Source organism: Eretmochelys imbricata, chromosome 7, assembly GCF_965152235.1.
Source record: "Eretmochelys imbricata isolate rEreImb1 chromosome 7, rEreImb1.hap1, whole genome shotgun sequence".
In the NCBI taxonomy this organism is placed as follows: Eukaryota; Metazoa; Chordata; order Testudines; family Cheloniidae; genus Eretmochelys; species Eretmochelys imbricata.
The window spans coordinates 36,877,395-36,892,865 of NC_135578.1; the positions used below are offsets into that span (position 1 = coordinate 36,877,395).

Here is a 15,471-nt window from a genome sequence, read left to right on the forward strand (position 1 = left end):
TCCCGGCAATTACAGAACGGTAAGTCTAACGTCAGTACCGGGCAAATTAGTTGAAACAATAGTAAAGAATAAAATTGTCAGACACATAGAACATAAATTGTTGGGCAAAGGTCAACCTGGTTTCTGAAAAGGGAAATCATGTCTTGCTAATTTATTAGAGTTCTTTGACAGGGTCAACAAACATGTGGACAAGGGGGATCCAGTGGACATAGTGTACTTAGATTTCCAGAAAGCCTTGACAAGGTCCCTCACCAAAGGCTCCTACGTAAATTAAGTTGTCATGGGATAAGAGGGAAGATCATTTCATGGATTGAGAACTGGTTAAAAGACAGGGAACAAAGGGTAGGAATAAATGGTAAATTTTCAGAATGGAGAGGGGTAACTAGTGGTGTTCCCCAAGGGTCAGTCCTAGGACCAATCCTATACAATTTATTCATAAATGATCTGGAGAAAGGGGTAAACAGTGAGGTACCTAAGTTTGCAGACGATACTAAACTTCTCAAGATAGTTAAGACCAAAGTAGACTGTGAAGAACTTCAAAAAGATCTCACAAAACTAAGTGATTGGGCAACAAAATGGCAAATGAAATTTAATATGGATAAATGTAAAGTAATGCACATTGGAAAAAATAATCCCAACTATTCATACAATACGATGGGGGCTAATTTAGCTACAACTAATCAGGAGAAAGATCTTGGAGTCCTCGTGGATAGGTCTCAGAAGATGTCCACACAGTGTGCAGCGGCAGTCAAAAAAGCAAATGGGATGTTAGGAATCAGTTTAAAAGGGATAGAGAATAGGATGGAGAATATCTTATTGCTCTTATATAAATCCAGGGTATGCCCACATCTTGAATACTGAGTACAGATGTGGTCCCCTCATCTCAAAAAAGATATACTGGCATTAGAAAAGGTTCAGAAAAGAGCAACTAAAATGATTAGGGGTTTGGAACAGATCCCATATGAGGAGAAATTAAAGAGGCTAGGACTTTTCAGCTTGGAAAAGAGGAGACTAAGGGTATGTAAAATCATGAGTGGTGTGGAGAAAGTGAATAAAGAAAAGTTATTTACTTGTTCCCATAGTATAAGAACTAGGGGCCACCAAATGAAATTAATGGGCAGCAGGTTTAAATCAAATAAAAGGAAGTTCTTCTTCACTCAGCGCACAGTCAACCTGTGGAACTCCTTGCTTGAGCAGGTTGTGAAGGCTAGGACTATAACAGGGTTTAAAAGAGAACTGGATAAATTCATGTAGATCAAGTCCATTAATGGCTATTAGCCAGGATGGGTAAGGAATGGTGTCCCTAGCCTCTGTCTGTCAGAGGGTGGAGATGGATGGCAGGAAAGAGATCACTTTGATCATTGCCTGTTAGGTTCACTCCCTCTGGGGCACCTGGCATTGGCCACTGTCGGTAAACAGGTTACTGGGCTGGATGGACCTTTGGTCTGACCCAGTATGGCCATTCTTATGTACTATCAGAATAGATAAACTCCAAATTAAATTTATTGATTATTAATCAAAAGAAGGATTCTTGAAGTATGAACTTAAATTGAGCCAAACTAATCCATAAGAGGCATTAACCAAATTCAGTAATGTGAGGTTAGCAGTACTTTGTGATCTTCCAGAACAAACCATGTCATGTCAAGGAAAGGATTGTGGAAATCAAGCAAACAAATTTCGTCCCATAGAGCCTGACCATCACTTATTTCATACTCAGCTCCTCCTGATGTAGCAAATTTTCTATACATTGGTCCCTTTCTGAAAATTTTAGAAGTTACCAAATCCTAAGTGTTGTCTCCACACTCCTTTAGGAGTACTTGAGTGAAGAGAGAATGACATGGTCTTGCAAAGGGGAGTTTTGTTTTGAGAAGGCAGGGTAAGGGAGTAGGAACACTGTCACTTTAGCGATATTTCACATCTTTTATTAGCTGCTCATAATTTTCTCTTTATTCAAGTCTAAAGATTGTAATGCCTCCAACTTGCAGTGAAAAACCCCTTGTGTGAGGGAGAGACTGAAGCAAAGCGGAACTGCATTGTGCTAATCCATGCACTCTATCATTGAGCACCCAACAATGTGCTAAGAGTTTCACAAAACTAGTATATATCGTCCCTGCCCCAAGGAGCTTACAGTCTAAAATTGGCCCAAGTGAGGGCCATAAACAAAAATGTGTACTAATTGGTAAAACAGGATTCTGGTAACAGGGTCATGTGGTTACTCAAGTATGTATTTGTTGGTCGCTCATTTTACCTGTTAGCACACTTTCTTATATATGAACAGTTTTCCTTCACCCCAGTTTTTCATTTTCAGATGCTATTCCTCGTTTGTTTCAACATGCAGTACAATTGAAAAATGTAGTTTTCAATACAGAACAAGTATCTTTCATTTACTTAAGTTTGCTTATTTGAGACTACCTAAATTCCTGTAAACATTTTCCACAATTTTTGTTTTTAGAGGTTAACATCTAAAAGCCACATGTTCTTCTTCAGCCTGCTTTTTATTTTAAATTACCGTAATCATATTATACTCTGACGTTTTAGGAGGAAGTTTTCCCTTATCCAGAGATTTCTAATGAAGAATTAGAAGAAATCAACCAGTTTGTAGGACCAGTAGAAAAATTCTTCAGTGAGGAAGGTATGGTTATTCATCTTTTTCCATACAAATGGTTTCTAATTAGTGATATTACTATAATTGAAATACTAAAAAGGAAACACTGTTACACTTTGTGCATTTATCATGACTTGTATAGTGTCACTGTTTTCCCTTGCATATTCAATTTTCTCTTTTTGTGCAGTTCACTCATGCATCAAAGAGGAGAGAAATAAGAAAATTATTGTAAAACCACAAAAATTTGAAAGGAGAGCTCTGGGGCAAATGTAAGAATTGAAACTGCTTTTCCCTTTAAAAGTGTGTTCCTTTCACTGTCCTGTAATTTATAAGCATCTGATTTTGCTCATCTTTTTCCAACCAAATTCAGCAGAGACTATTTCAGAAGCTATGAGCATATAAAAATAGATGTTCTGCAATACTAACTAGATCAGTTAATCTGTTTTGGAAAATTGATGAGAACTTCTTGCTTAGCAAAGGCACAGTGTGATTAAATGTTTAATTTTTTCTCTGTTCTCTCAGAGAAACATTGTTGAATAGCTCCTAATTTCTTTACAAGCACTTATTTTCACTTCTGACGTAGTTAAGCAGTATCACCCCCAATTTCCAGATGGCAAGTGTGGGGCAAAGCTTCTGACTTCCCCAAAGACTCGGAGGAAGTCCAGGGTCATGACGTGGATTAAAACTCCTGAGGCTATTGGGCCAACTAGCAGCCAGTGACTATGTCCCTGTTCAATGGAATAATTCAGCAATTTAAGCTAAAACTCAAGAAATTCTTAAGAGTGACAGAGAAGACAATGCATATTTAGAGGGCCATGAAATCAAAAAATAAACAAATACTCTTCAGTCAGTTTAAGAGCTGATATTTAATGGAGAAATGAAAAGGAGTACTTGTGGCACCTTAGAGACTAACCAATTTATTTGAGCATAAGCGTTCGTGAGCTACAGCTCACTTCATCGGATGCATCCAATGAAGTGAGCTGTAGCTCGCAAAGCTTATGCTTATGCTCAAATAAAGCTTATGCTTATGCTCAAATAAATTGGTTAGTCTCTAAGGTGCCACAAGTACTCCTTTTTTTTTTTGCGAATACAGACTAACACGGCTGTTACTCTGAAACCTGTCATTATGTAATGGAGAAATGAAAAACATTAGGTTACACGGTCTAGTTGATGGTGAAAATGATTTAATTTTGTTTGGGTACTCTGCCATTTCTGGTTAGATATTCAGGGATAATTCTGAGCAGCAAAAAAAAAACTGGAAAGCTGCCTAAGCGCTTGGAAATTTGATACAGTTGGCACTGAGCAAAGAAATTCAACTGAGCAGAATCTCTGAAGCTTGGCAATTCTCATACACCATGCAGATGCCTGTATCACTCTAGTGAATGAACAAGTAAACAACAAACGCTTTTCTCTCCCAAATCAGCTAATTATAACCCAAGTATATTCTTGATATGATGTGCTTTGTAGCCTAAACCATTAAAAAAAATCAGTTGCTTTGTTACAATGTTATGTTTTCTGACTGAATTTCATCCCTCACCCAAGCATTGTGGTTGACCCCTTCTACCTCATGTAGTCCTTGTTAAGTCCCCTGCCTGTGATGAATAGGAATCTTTCTCAGGGAAATGCCACTGGACTCTGCAGGATTTGCTTTTTTCCCTCAATTTTTTTCGGCAGGATAGCTTCAGCCTCTGCTGCTGAACAGCAACATACCGTAATGAAAACTAATGCAATTCTTGTCAGTTTACACGCTTGCTATTCTTGAGGACCTAATGGGCAGCTGTGCAACTGGCAAGAACCAGATCTGTTCTTGCTTAAAAACTACCCAATCTATTAAAATTTATTGGGATAAATGTTCTTGAGGCTGTTCTGTGACAAATTCCGAGTTGTTTTTTTTTCTTTATCCCAGTGTTTTGGAATTGTGGAATTTCTTATACTATTCTAATGCTTCATGCTAGTGTACACCTGAATATGCAAAGAAATGTTCAAGTTGGTTGAAAAAGCTATAGATTCTCCCCACTTCCAAGGCCCTACTATTCATGTGTCACCACTTGGAGTATAACTTCTGTCATTGAAACCTTCCAGTCAGTTCCTTCTTGAATGCAGTCAGGGAAGGAGCACCGTGAGGAGCTGTGCCTCTTCAGCTGGAGAACTGTTTCAGCTGAGTAGAGCTCGTTCTTGCAGAAATCTCTTCAGTCTTATTTTTTTTGTGGAGCGTTCTCTTCTTACTATGTAAGAAACAACTGGAAGATTCCAAGGGCTGTTGTTATGTGCTATCCAGGAGCTACCATGAAGAGAGGAGTTGGCTCAAATTCTCTCCCACTATTACTGCCTTAGGAACTAGAACAGAGGTGGGCAAACTACAGCCCACAGGCCGGATCCAGCTCACCAACTGTTTTAATCCAGCCCTCGAGCTCCTGCTGGGGAGTGGGATATGTGGCTTGCCCTGCTCCAGCACTCCAGCTGGGGAGCAAGGTTGGGGGCCACTCCATGTGGCTCCTGGAAGCAGTGTCATGGCCCCACTCCAGCTCCTATGCGTAGGGACAGCCAGGCTGCTCCACTCTGCACGCTGCCCCTGCCTGAAGCGATGTCTCTGCAGCTCCCATTGGCCAGGAACTGCAGCCAATGGGAGCTGCAGGGGTGGCACCTGCGGATGGGGCAGCGTGCAGAGCTGCCTGGCCGCAGCTCTGCATAGGAGCCGGAAGAGGGACATGGCCACTGCTTCCAGGAGCCACTTGAGCTAAGTGCTGCCCGGAGCCTGCACCCCTGCGCCTCTCCCCACACCCCAACCCTGATCCCCCTCCCACCTTCCGAACCCCTCGGTCCCAGCCCAGAGCACCCTCCTACACCTCAAACTCCTCATCCCTAGCCCCACCCCAGAGCCAGCATCCCCAGCAGGAGCCCTCCCCTGCGCACCCCATTCCACCGCCCCCTCCCGCACCCTGAACTCCTCATTTCTGGCCCCATCCCAGAGCCCTCTCCTCTTCCCCCCCCCCCCACCCCAACTGCAATTTTGTGAGCATTCATGTCCCACCATACAAGTTTGCCCGCCCCTGGACTAGAACGAGTAGAAGCAGAATTGTGAGGTCAAGTAACTTCTTACAGGAATGTACCTGAGGGGTTTTATTTCCCTGCAGTGTGTAGTGGTAACCTCCGTATGCAGTGGGTCACAGTATTCCACCTTACATCTACTTCAAAACTGGTAGTGAGCCGTAATGGTATAGTGCCTAATGATTGCTGGGGGGCTGTTTAATACTTTTCCAGATTCAGGGGAGTGAGGGGTTGGGGCATGTTAGCCATTGTTAAAGGCAGTCTGAAGCTAATAGGAGCAGTTTCTGTAAAGTTAAATGGGTGAAGCATGTGTGCATCTGTTGGAGCATGAGTCAAAAGCTAGGGTGCTGAACATGTAGTCTGGTTTGCTGCTGAGGATGCTTTGAGATGCTAGAGGAGAATACTTGTTGAGTGCTTGGGGGCAGGTGAGACACTCTGATTGCTCCTTTTTCCATTAGCCATATCCTGTTTTGCAGGTCTATGCTCTCATGTTGATTATTGGGAATAGAGGTTATGCTGCTATTAACATGCCATGGTATTGAGAATGCTGTTGTAGCCTGCCTGCTTTGCACTGATGCAAATACTCTTGTGGAGGGGCACACTTGCTGTAACCAGTCGTACTTCTATTTTCAGTGGACTCTAAGAAGATTGACCAAGATGCTAAAATCCCACCAGAAACTCTAAAAGGATTGAAGAGCCTTGGACTCTTTGGCATGCAGGTTCCAGAGGAATATGGTGAGTAAAATAGATACTGAAAGTAGAGCCAAACAATTTCTTCCTTTCAACACAAAATGCACCATAAGGCATCACATGCCACTTCCCCGTTTTCAAGTCCTTGGCTGAAATGAGGAGGGCTTGGTGTTGCATGGGCATCTCAGTCTCACAGCACTTGCTCAAAATGCATACATAACATTGGCTTACCAGACAAACTATGGTGTCTGATGGAACTGTCAATATCGAAACCACTACCTTTGACTCACTCAAGTAAGCAGGGAACCCATTTGTCCACTTTAAAAACTTAATAGCTGTGTTGAGACATAGTTGTATTTTATTAAACCAAAAAACCCTGTCTTCTGCAGCTTCAGAAGTGTCTGTGGGCCAGGGGCACTAGTTCCTCAATGGAGTAAACGCCCAGAGTTGCAGAGAGAGGACGAGGAATATGTTTTCATGCCCTCATATGTGCACAGTGAGGTGGTCTTGAGAGTGTTATAATTTTTTTTTTATCAAGATGTAAAATAAGAAATGAGATCACTTGCCTAGCGGTCTTAAACAGGGATTTGAAGGAGGATGGGACAGTGGCTTTAAAAACTAGTTTGGCCTGGGTATGTGGTGTATGAAGGACAACCTGAACTACAATGTATTTGTTGCAGTGAGTATAATAGTGCTGAATAAAGCTGGAAGAAGACCTAACTCAGAATTCTTGTGATTTAGTTAGTTTATATCTTCTTTTAACCATACTCTTGTGTGTTGATGCATGCAAGTTGACCTATTACTTACTTTTGTTTAATTTCTCATGAGTGCAACAGAGATGCAAATCTTACTTCTGCAAAGATCTGAGAACAGCATCCATTTGATCCCATTCCAAGACTAATACATAACACAAATAACTAAAAAGAAAAAATGGAAGAGTTTTTTTATTAATGAAATTGAGTCATGCTAGTCACTAGAATTCATAGCAGGTTTAATTTTGTCTTAGAATACATTAAATTATCTACTGCTCTAGTAGTCTTAAAACAGTCTTTGTAATGCCAAATGGGTCTTCTACTGTTAATGTCAGAGAAATTTTTGAAAAATCTAAAGTCTGTGTGCACAACTAATACTATCATCAGACAATAGCTGTGTTTACATACAGATAGCTAATTAGACGCCATTTCTGTGTGGGGATCTCGGGCTTTTTCCAAACATCTTCTAGCTTTTTCTCTTCACCTTTTTGTATGTGGTCTATATTGAAATATTTTAGTAGACATACAATGCTGAGTGGGTTAGTGCACCAGGAGGAAACGCGCTGAGATGTATCATAGTGAAATGGAAACATCATATAACACTAATTACATTAATCAAACTTAGGACAATCCTTTTGTGAAAGAGAATCTGATCTAGCATAAGCCTCTGTATGAGAGTTGCTGGTTCGTTCATGCTGTGTTTACAATCCTGTCTTCAATTTTGTAAAAACAAAATTCTGGCATAAGAATTTTTTGTAATCACTTCCTATGAAATGGGACATGATTGCATTCTAAAAGTAGATTAGGAAAAATCAGTCCAGGGTTGTAAGGGAAAGATGGTCTGAGGGGTACAATGAAATCCTAGGGCTCACTTCTGAAGATTTAATTTCAGGTCAGACCCATAACAGTTTTTCTGTGTTGCCAGAAGTGCCAGCAGTCTTTCCAGTTCAAAAGATCTGCTATATGGACTAATGTCCAGTAGATCAATGAGTGGTGATTTGCTTTATGAGCAAGTGGCATAAAGCAAAAGATGCCTTCTTGATGCTGACGGATATGACACATGAGCAGCTTATCTAATGATGAGCCTATCTCCTATCCCCTGAGCTCATTCATTATAAGACATTAATAGAAATAGAAATCATGGCTCTGGGCCTCATTGGTGTATTCGCCAGGCTCACGAATATGAAAACAGCGAAGACATTGGAAACGGCTTCTGTATTTGAATCAGTTACATCCACAGTATATAAAGTTAAGTCATGTACAGTTGTGGTTGGTAAGTTAATGTTTGTTTGGATGTGGATTTCAATTGTACTTTTAATTTATAAAAATGTGACTTAAGTCTTGGTCGCTTAAAATTTTCATTTGGCATAACCTCTTGAATAATGTTAGTGCCAGGCGCAGCAAAAACAAACAAAACTGGGATTGAATTTCAAATAAACTAATACTTCAGCAAAAAAAAACCTCTTGAAACGTATGTTTCCTCAAACACAAATATGAACCTGGAAATTTCAAAAAAAAGAGCCAAGTTGCTTACTAGCCTGACTCCCCTCCCCCACGCCCCCAATAAAATAACTTCTTGTAATTGGAGGCTTTTGAGAGCACCAGAACAATCTGCTACAGCACCACAAGGGCAATGTTAACTCTTACCTCTTCAACTCTAATCACAAAGTAGGAGAAGGTACTGTGCTTGTGCAGCTTCCTGATGAAGTGTTGAAAATGTGAATTTGTGAACCATAAAAGGTGGTTTTGTAACTGGTTTAATAAATGTCTGAGACTAAATTATGCTTTTTCACTACATGCTCTTTCCATCTAATAGTCATAACTGGATGATCTGTGCCTTGAATATGTGAAATTTTTAAACTGAGTAATATACTGCTTAATCTGGAATTGTTAGTCTTTACTTTGACTCTGTATAGCTATAAGGAGGATGGAGGCTGAGCAACCTCTGTACAATTAAGAGTAAGATATTAAAGTTTTTGTGGTCACTGATGAAATGAACCTGTGATGGGTGAAGAAGACTGTCAGTCATATGATACAGTAGCAATAAAGGTCAGAGTTAAGATTACTGGATTGCCTATACTGTGTATTTCATACTTTCACTCTGACATTAGCGCGCCCCCCCCCCCCCCCCCGACCCTGCACAGCAAGCAGGAGACTTGTGGAGCAGCTCCAAGGCACAGGGCAGGAGCAGCACATGGCAGAGAGGAGAGGACAGCTGAACTGCCAGCAATTGGCAGCCTGCTGGGTGGTGGCTGCTGCACAGGGAACTTAGGGGAGTGGGGAGCTGATAGGGGGGCTGCTGGTCCACCCCGGTTCTAAGCCCCCACCAGCTAGCTCCAACGGGCTGCTCTTCCTGCAAGCAGTGGACAAAGCAGGCAGCTGCCAAACAGCATTATAAAGGAGCATTGCACAACTTTAAAAGAGCACGTTCTCTAATTGATCAGCAACATAACGTTAACTGGGCCGACTTAGAGTGAGGAGTTACTTTACCATAGACTTTTAATTGTTAAGCTGTTCAATGACAGGAGTACCCCCATGCGCTGCGCTTCCCCCCCCAAGCCCCCCGCCACTCACCTCCCCATGTGGCTACCTCCTTCCATTCCTCATACTGAACCTCTTGTTTCCTGGGTGACTTTCCTTCTCTTCCCAGACTTAGTTCATCTGTCATTCCTTTGAAGTTTGTAGGTGAAGCTGTTTTGGAGACAACTTTTTTTTTTAAAAGTTATGTTTATATTTGAAGAGAGAAAAAACTAGGCAAATCAATTTAAAAATCTACTTCAGGTTAAATTTTGAACTCCTGTATTTCAAAAACCTCTATGCCTGACATTTTGCAGGAAAATTTCATGTGACATTTCATATCCGTTTATTTTGAGTTTGACACTGGGGTGATGTAGGTTTGAAAATCAGGCTTGTAACAGGAATCCAGCTTCAAACTTGACCTCTCCAAAACCTCCTGTGAGAGAGAAGAGACATCAAGGTTGGTCATGTTCTGGAAACATTTACATCATAAAGCAATGATAAAAGCAAGTTGGATAACGCCTGCATTCTATTTAAATCACTTTGGAAAGTATTGAAAGTTAGTTCTGTGCAACAAGGCAGATGCTTAGCCCTGGTCTACACTAGGACTTTAGGTCGAATTTAGCAGCGTTAAATCGATGTAAACCTGCACCTGTCCACACGATGAAGCCCTTTTTTTCGACTTAAAGGGCTCTTAAAATCGATTTCCTTCACCCCGACAAGTGGATTAGCACTTAAATCTATCTTGCCAGGTCGAATTTGGGGTACTGTGGACACAATTCGACGGTATTGGCCTCCGGGAGCTATCCCAGAGTGCTCCATTGTGACCGCTCTGGACAGCACTCTCAACTTGTATGCACTGGCCAGGTAGACAGGAAAAGAACCGCGAACTTTTGAATCTCATTTCCGGGAACTGTGGGATAGCTACCCACAGTGCAACACTCCGGAAGTCGACACTTGCCTCGGTGCTGTGGAAGCACTCTGCCGAGTTAATGCACTTAATGCACTTAGAGCATTTTCTGTGGGGGGACACACACTCGAATATATAAAACCGATTTCTAAAAAACCAACTTCTATAAATTCGACCTAATTTCGTAGTGTAGACATACCCTTAGGCAGACCTAATAGAATATTTGGGTACTAATTAACTTTATATTATAAAATAGATATCTGCTGCTTTCATGTCTCATTTATACAAAATCGTACTGTTGTCAATACCATGGACAAATAAGGATGCTTCTAATAGCAAGAACAGCCTGTTGTCCAACAAGAACTCCAGTTTGTTTACATACTTCAGTAGAAAGTAAGTTGTTAGCTTGATACCAATTATAAAGTAAATATAAATAGGTTTGTGCCTTTTTTCTATTTCTGAATGAGCAGTTTTGTCCAAAATGGGTCTTGATATAGGTACCTACTCATTCTTATTCCCTCTCCCTGTGCGTCCCCTCATGGGAAGTTCCTGGCAGTTCAGGATTTCCGCTTGTTAAATATTGTTGTGGTTGTTGATGCCAGAAGGGGCTGCTGGGGGGACGGGACAGCACTGCAGGCTTCTGAACGGCAGTTCCAGCTGCCACAGCAGAGGCTGTTGCTTCACTGAACCCTTGCCTATGTATTGGGTTAGCCCTCAGGCAGGAGCCCCGAGCCACAGACTTCTTACTGGCTCAGCCTCCATCCAGAGGCCAAAGCTCCCCTGTGCGCAGTGGTTCAGCTGTGAACTAGGACAACTGATTGTCTCACTCGACATGAGCACCAATTCCTTGCCACCGCCAAAAGGGCTCTGGAGGAGTCCCAAGGAACCTTACATTAATAAACTTAAAATCCATCTACCCCAGCTATTTTCATCTTTGAAATCGACAGCTCAGTGCATCATCCACTCCAAGTTGCGTTTTATAAAATTTCATAATGGGGGCACATTTGCTAGATGCAGTAGTATTCCTAATTTTCTTGTAAGAGAAGAACCAATAAAGAATGAAAACTTACACATGCACTGAAAAGAAAAATATATCAATCTAAGTGAATGGGATATTTTTAGAGCCCATTTTATGCCAATGAGGTAGATACTTGTAGTTGATATGTACCCCATTAATGACCTCACAGCATCACTCAGACACACTCTTGCATTCTGCAACTGAAGAACATGAGGATGCATGGGACCAAATTCTCTGCTCTCATAACTGTGAAATCTGTGGAGTTACAGCAGCAGAGAAATTGGCCCACTGAATGTTCTTTAAGGCCATATGCACTGAAGAGTTTTATATGAGAATTCGCACCAACACTACTCCTGGTTCATGTGCCCCCTGTTTTTAGCACCAGGTGGAGCCCTAGTCTACACCAGCCTCCTATGGCCAAATCAGTCTTTACCACTATTAGTAAAACCAGAAGGTTTAGCTAACAGTTGTAAAACTGGATCTGGCTTTGGGAGCTTAGCCTAAACTAAGGCTTCAGTTGGTGCTAACACCAGGTCATGTGAACCAGTACTAGTGTTAGTGAGAATTCTCTTGTAAAAATCCTAATGCACATGAGGCCTTGGAAGAATCTTGTGTTTTTGTAACTGAAACACACCATCGAAAAGCCAGTTGGAAACGCATCTCATTGGACTACAACACTGCTTTCAGGTTTGAGTGTAATAGCCTCTTTTGCAACTGCAATAAATACTGTATTTTAAAGAAAATGTAAGACCTCAATAAATGGAATGATATACATGAAAGACTGCTTATTATGGTAGTAAAATATATATATTAAGATTAGTAAAAATGTAAACAAATATTTAAGATGCTAAAATATTTGTACCAAATCAATCTAAACAGGTTACTTACGTAGCGAGCTTCTTCCTGTATACCTTGCTCTACGTGTGAGTGAAATAAAATCTGACTTGTTTTATTCTAATCTTTACTGTTAGAAAAGTAAATGTATAAAAACTTAATATCTAGTTTCTTCTGGATGACTAGGAAACAAGCAGACCTATGGCTACAGCATGTAGAACTATGTACCTTGATGGAAGAGTTTCCATTATGGAAATTAATACACTGTTCATACTCTTACATTGCATATATGGGTCATAAAACTAAACCACATCTATAGAAATGTTAAAGGAGAAGAAAGTTCAACCTAAAGCAATGCTGCAATTTGAAAAGTAGAAGTTTATTCTTTAATCACTACAACAGATTGCTATTTGCAACTGTTAAAACAATGCTGCATTAGACTACTTTAACGTGTTGTTCTCAAGCTTTCAGTATATTTGAATGAAACAAATGGATGGTTGCTGAGAGACCAAAGTTGACTTCAGAAGAGTGGGAGAAGTTTCAATGGATGCATTAAATTGATTTTGAGGTGTGCGCTATATGTCTGGTAATGTCATGAAGACTGTTCCATGTGATTTATAAATCAAACTAACAGGGAGATAGAACAGTGGTCTGAATGTTGTTTTGGAGAAAATTTTAAGTAATGCTTTTTAAACGAGCTGCCTCAGCATTCTATAGGTATGCTTTTCCATTCAGTGTCTTCGATGCTTTGGGTAAAAGACTGAACTCTAGTAGCCTCTTTTAAGAGGCAAATCCCTTAGGTGAAATCTTGGCCCTTTAGGAGTCAATGGAAATTTTGGCGTTTACTGCAGGAGGGCCAGGATTTCACCTTTTGTGCAGTTTGGAATAGAATGCTTTGTTCACTTGACTGTCACTTTAGTCAAAACAATTGTATTTGGGTTAAGGTTAATGCACAATCGTGATGAACTTCAAGAATAGTTTGTATTAATTCAGTTCAGGTGATATTTGGAAGTTTGCCAGTTAATGTCAAATGTTTGGCTTTTCTGAATTTTCATATATGTACAGTGCTGGGATAGCTTTTTCTGCAAAAATAAATGAAGATGTTCCATACAAACAGCTTTCTTAAGAAACTGACCACTAAGTTTGCATTGTGATGTACATGTATCACAATAGCATTTAATTTCTCAAATGCACAATAATATCCTTCTTTTCTACAACTTTAGATATGAATATGTGGCATCTTGTAATATTTCTAACACTTAATTCTTACACTAATTTTGTGGCCCTAGAAGCCTCCAACTTTGATTTACATGATTTCTCTAAATTATGTATTCAATACCTCTTCCATAGCCACATATGATAGTCTCTTGTCAACCAACAGTACTGATTTCATTCAATGCATTTAACTGCAAAGCTAATGTCAATGTAAAATTACATGGCTTGTGGAGGGCAACAGATTTCTATTTAACATGCAATATGTCTCTAAGCATGATTTACCAGAGCTTGTCATCCAAATGACTGTTATAGCAGACCAACATAATCCAGGGAAGTAGTATTGTAAGACATTACTGTACACTTGTAAAATATATTGTATTTGCTATGACATGTTCGTGTAATTGGACTATATTGTAACTTGAAAGGGGGCGTAATTAAGGTTGCACACATGAACATAATTTTAGCATTTCTTGGTGTGAGCTTTTGACTTTGATGTAATCTTTATATTCCTAACAGACTTCTGTGTAGGGAAGCTTCTACTTGTCTTTAAAAGAAAAAGAAGGGGGACAGGTGGAGAGAGGGACAATTTAAAAGAGGAACTTCATTGTCCAATACTCCTGAAATATATTGGTTTTCAAAAGGACAAATAAATACATAAATAATCACATGTAAATTCTACAACTTGTAACTGCTTGGCTAGACACTGCACAAGGGAAAAAACTATCCCAGTGGTTCTTAACCAGAGGTCTGGATGCAGGTTTCAGGGAGTCCACCAAGCAGGGCCAGTGTTAGACTCTTTGGGGCCCAGGGCAGAAAGCTGAAGTCCCACCCTATGGGGCTGAAGCCCAGGGCCCTGAGCCCTTCCACCTGGGAGTGAAGTCAAAGCCTGAGCAACTTAGCTTACTACCCCCTAATGCTGGTCCTGGCTTTTATATGCAGAAAGCTAGTTGTTATGGCACAGGTGAGCCATGGAGTTTTTTTATAGCATGCGGGGGAGCCCTCAGGGGAAAAAACAGTTGAGAACCCCTGCTCTATACCACCTACCTTGGGCGGTCCAGAGGCAGGCAGGCTGGCTGGCTCCCCCCATTCCTGCAACCCTTAGAAAAAGGGAGTGGTTATGTGGGTGGGGAGAGTGGCGGAGTGGAAATTGTAATTAATATTGAGTATGTATTGAATGGGGAGGGAGGCATAAGCAATGAGTGAATGAAAGGGGTAGGAGTTAGTTTGTTAATAGTTTTAAAGTTGAGCTTGTGCTTGTATTTATTGGGTGCACAGGGAAAAAAGTGAATAGATTCAGAGGTTTATCTGAATATTGTTCCCATTCTCCTTTGTTATCTTATGAAAAAAGTATTTGTGTTTTAATAGTAATTATCTGGGTTTGCATTCGGTTACATAAAACTAGTACTTTTCTATAGCCCAAGGTATCAAAATTATGCATATGCGAGTGCTGGAAATACAAAGGAAAGATCTTTAACATGAGATGCAATTATGCATAATGTTTCCCTTGCCTAACTCTTCTTAGCTCCTTTTTAAATAAACAGTGTATGTATTTACAGCTCGAGATCACAAAATGGAAACAAAGTTCATACCTGTGGCAAATTAGTTTCTCAACATATTTAATTTTAATGTTAGACATTCTTAAGATTTTTAACTCTTACCCTTATGTAATACCCATTTAGAACACTGAATTCCAAACACTTTTCTATCAGTTTTGTCCTCTTCTTAATCTCTTCTCTTGTAAAGTGCAAGCCAACATGGCTTTGCTTTTACTCTTCATGTTCTTGTCTTCTGTACCAGGTACAATGACATCAGCACTCTTCTGAGACTAAGGTTGTTAAACTATACTCCCTCTGCTGGCTGGTTCTGCAGCTGCTGAGCAAAA

General features: G+C 40.4%; 1 protein-coding gene across 3 annotated transcripts in view; it reads left to right on the forward strand.

Annotated features, from left to right (window-relative positions):
• Window positions 1-15,471, forward strand: part of ACAD9 (acyl-CoA dehydrogenase family member 9) — a 62,500-nt gene that overhangs the window by 7,313 nt on the left and 39,716 nt on the right. The window contains exons 2-4 of one of the 3 annotated variants that reach the window (XM_077822054.1): window positions 2,539-2,632; window positions 2,793-2,874; window positions 6,287-6,388. In XM_077822054.1, coding sequence (XP_077678180.1) covers window positions 6,367-6,388 — 22 coding nt within the window. In that variant the 5' untranslated portion in view covers window positions 2,539-2,632; window positions 2,793-2,874; window positions 6,287-6,366. The remainder of the gene's footprint in view (window positions 1-2,538; window positions 2,633-2,792; window positions 2,875-6,286; window positions 6,389-15,471) is intronic. The other 2 variants (XM_077822053.1, XM_077822056.1) reach the window with 2 other exon arrangements.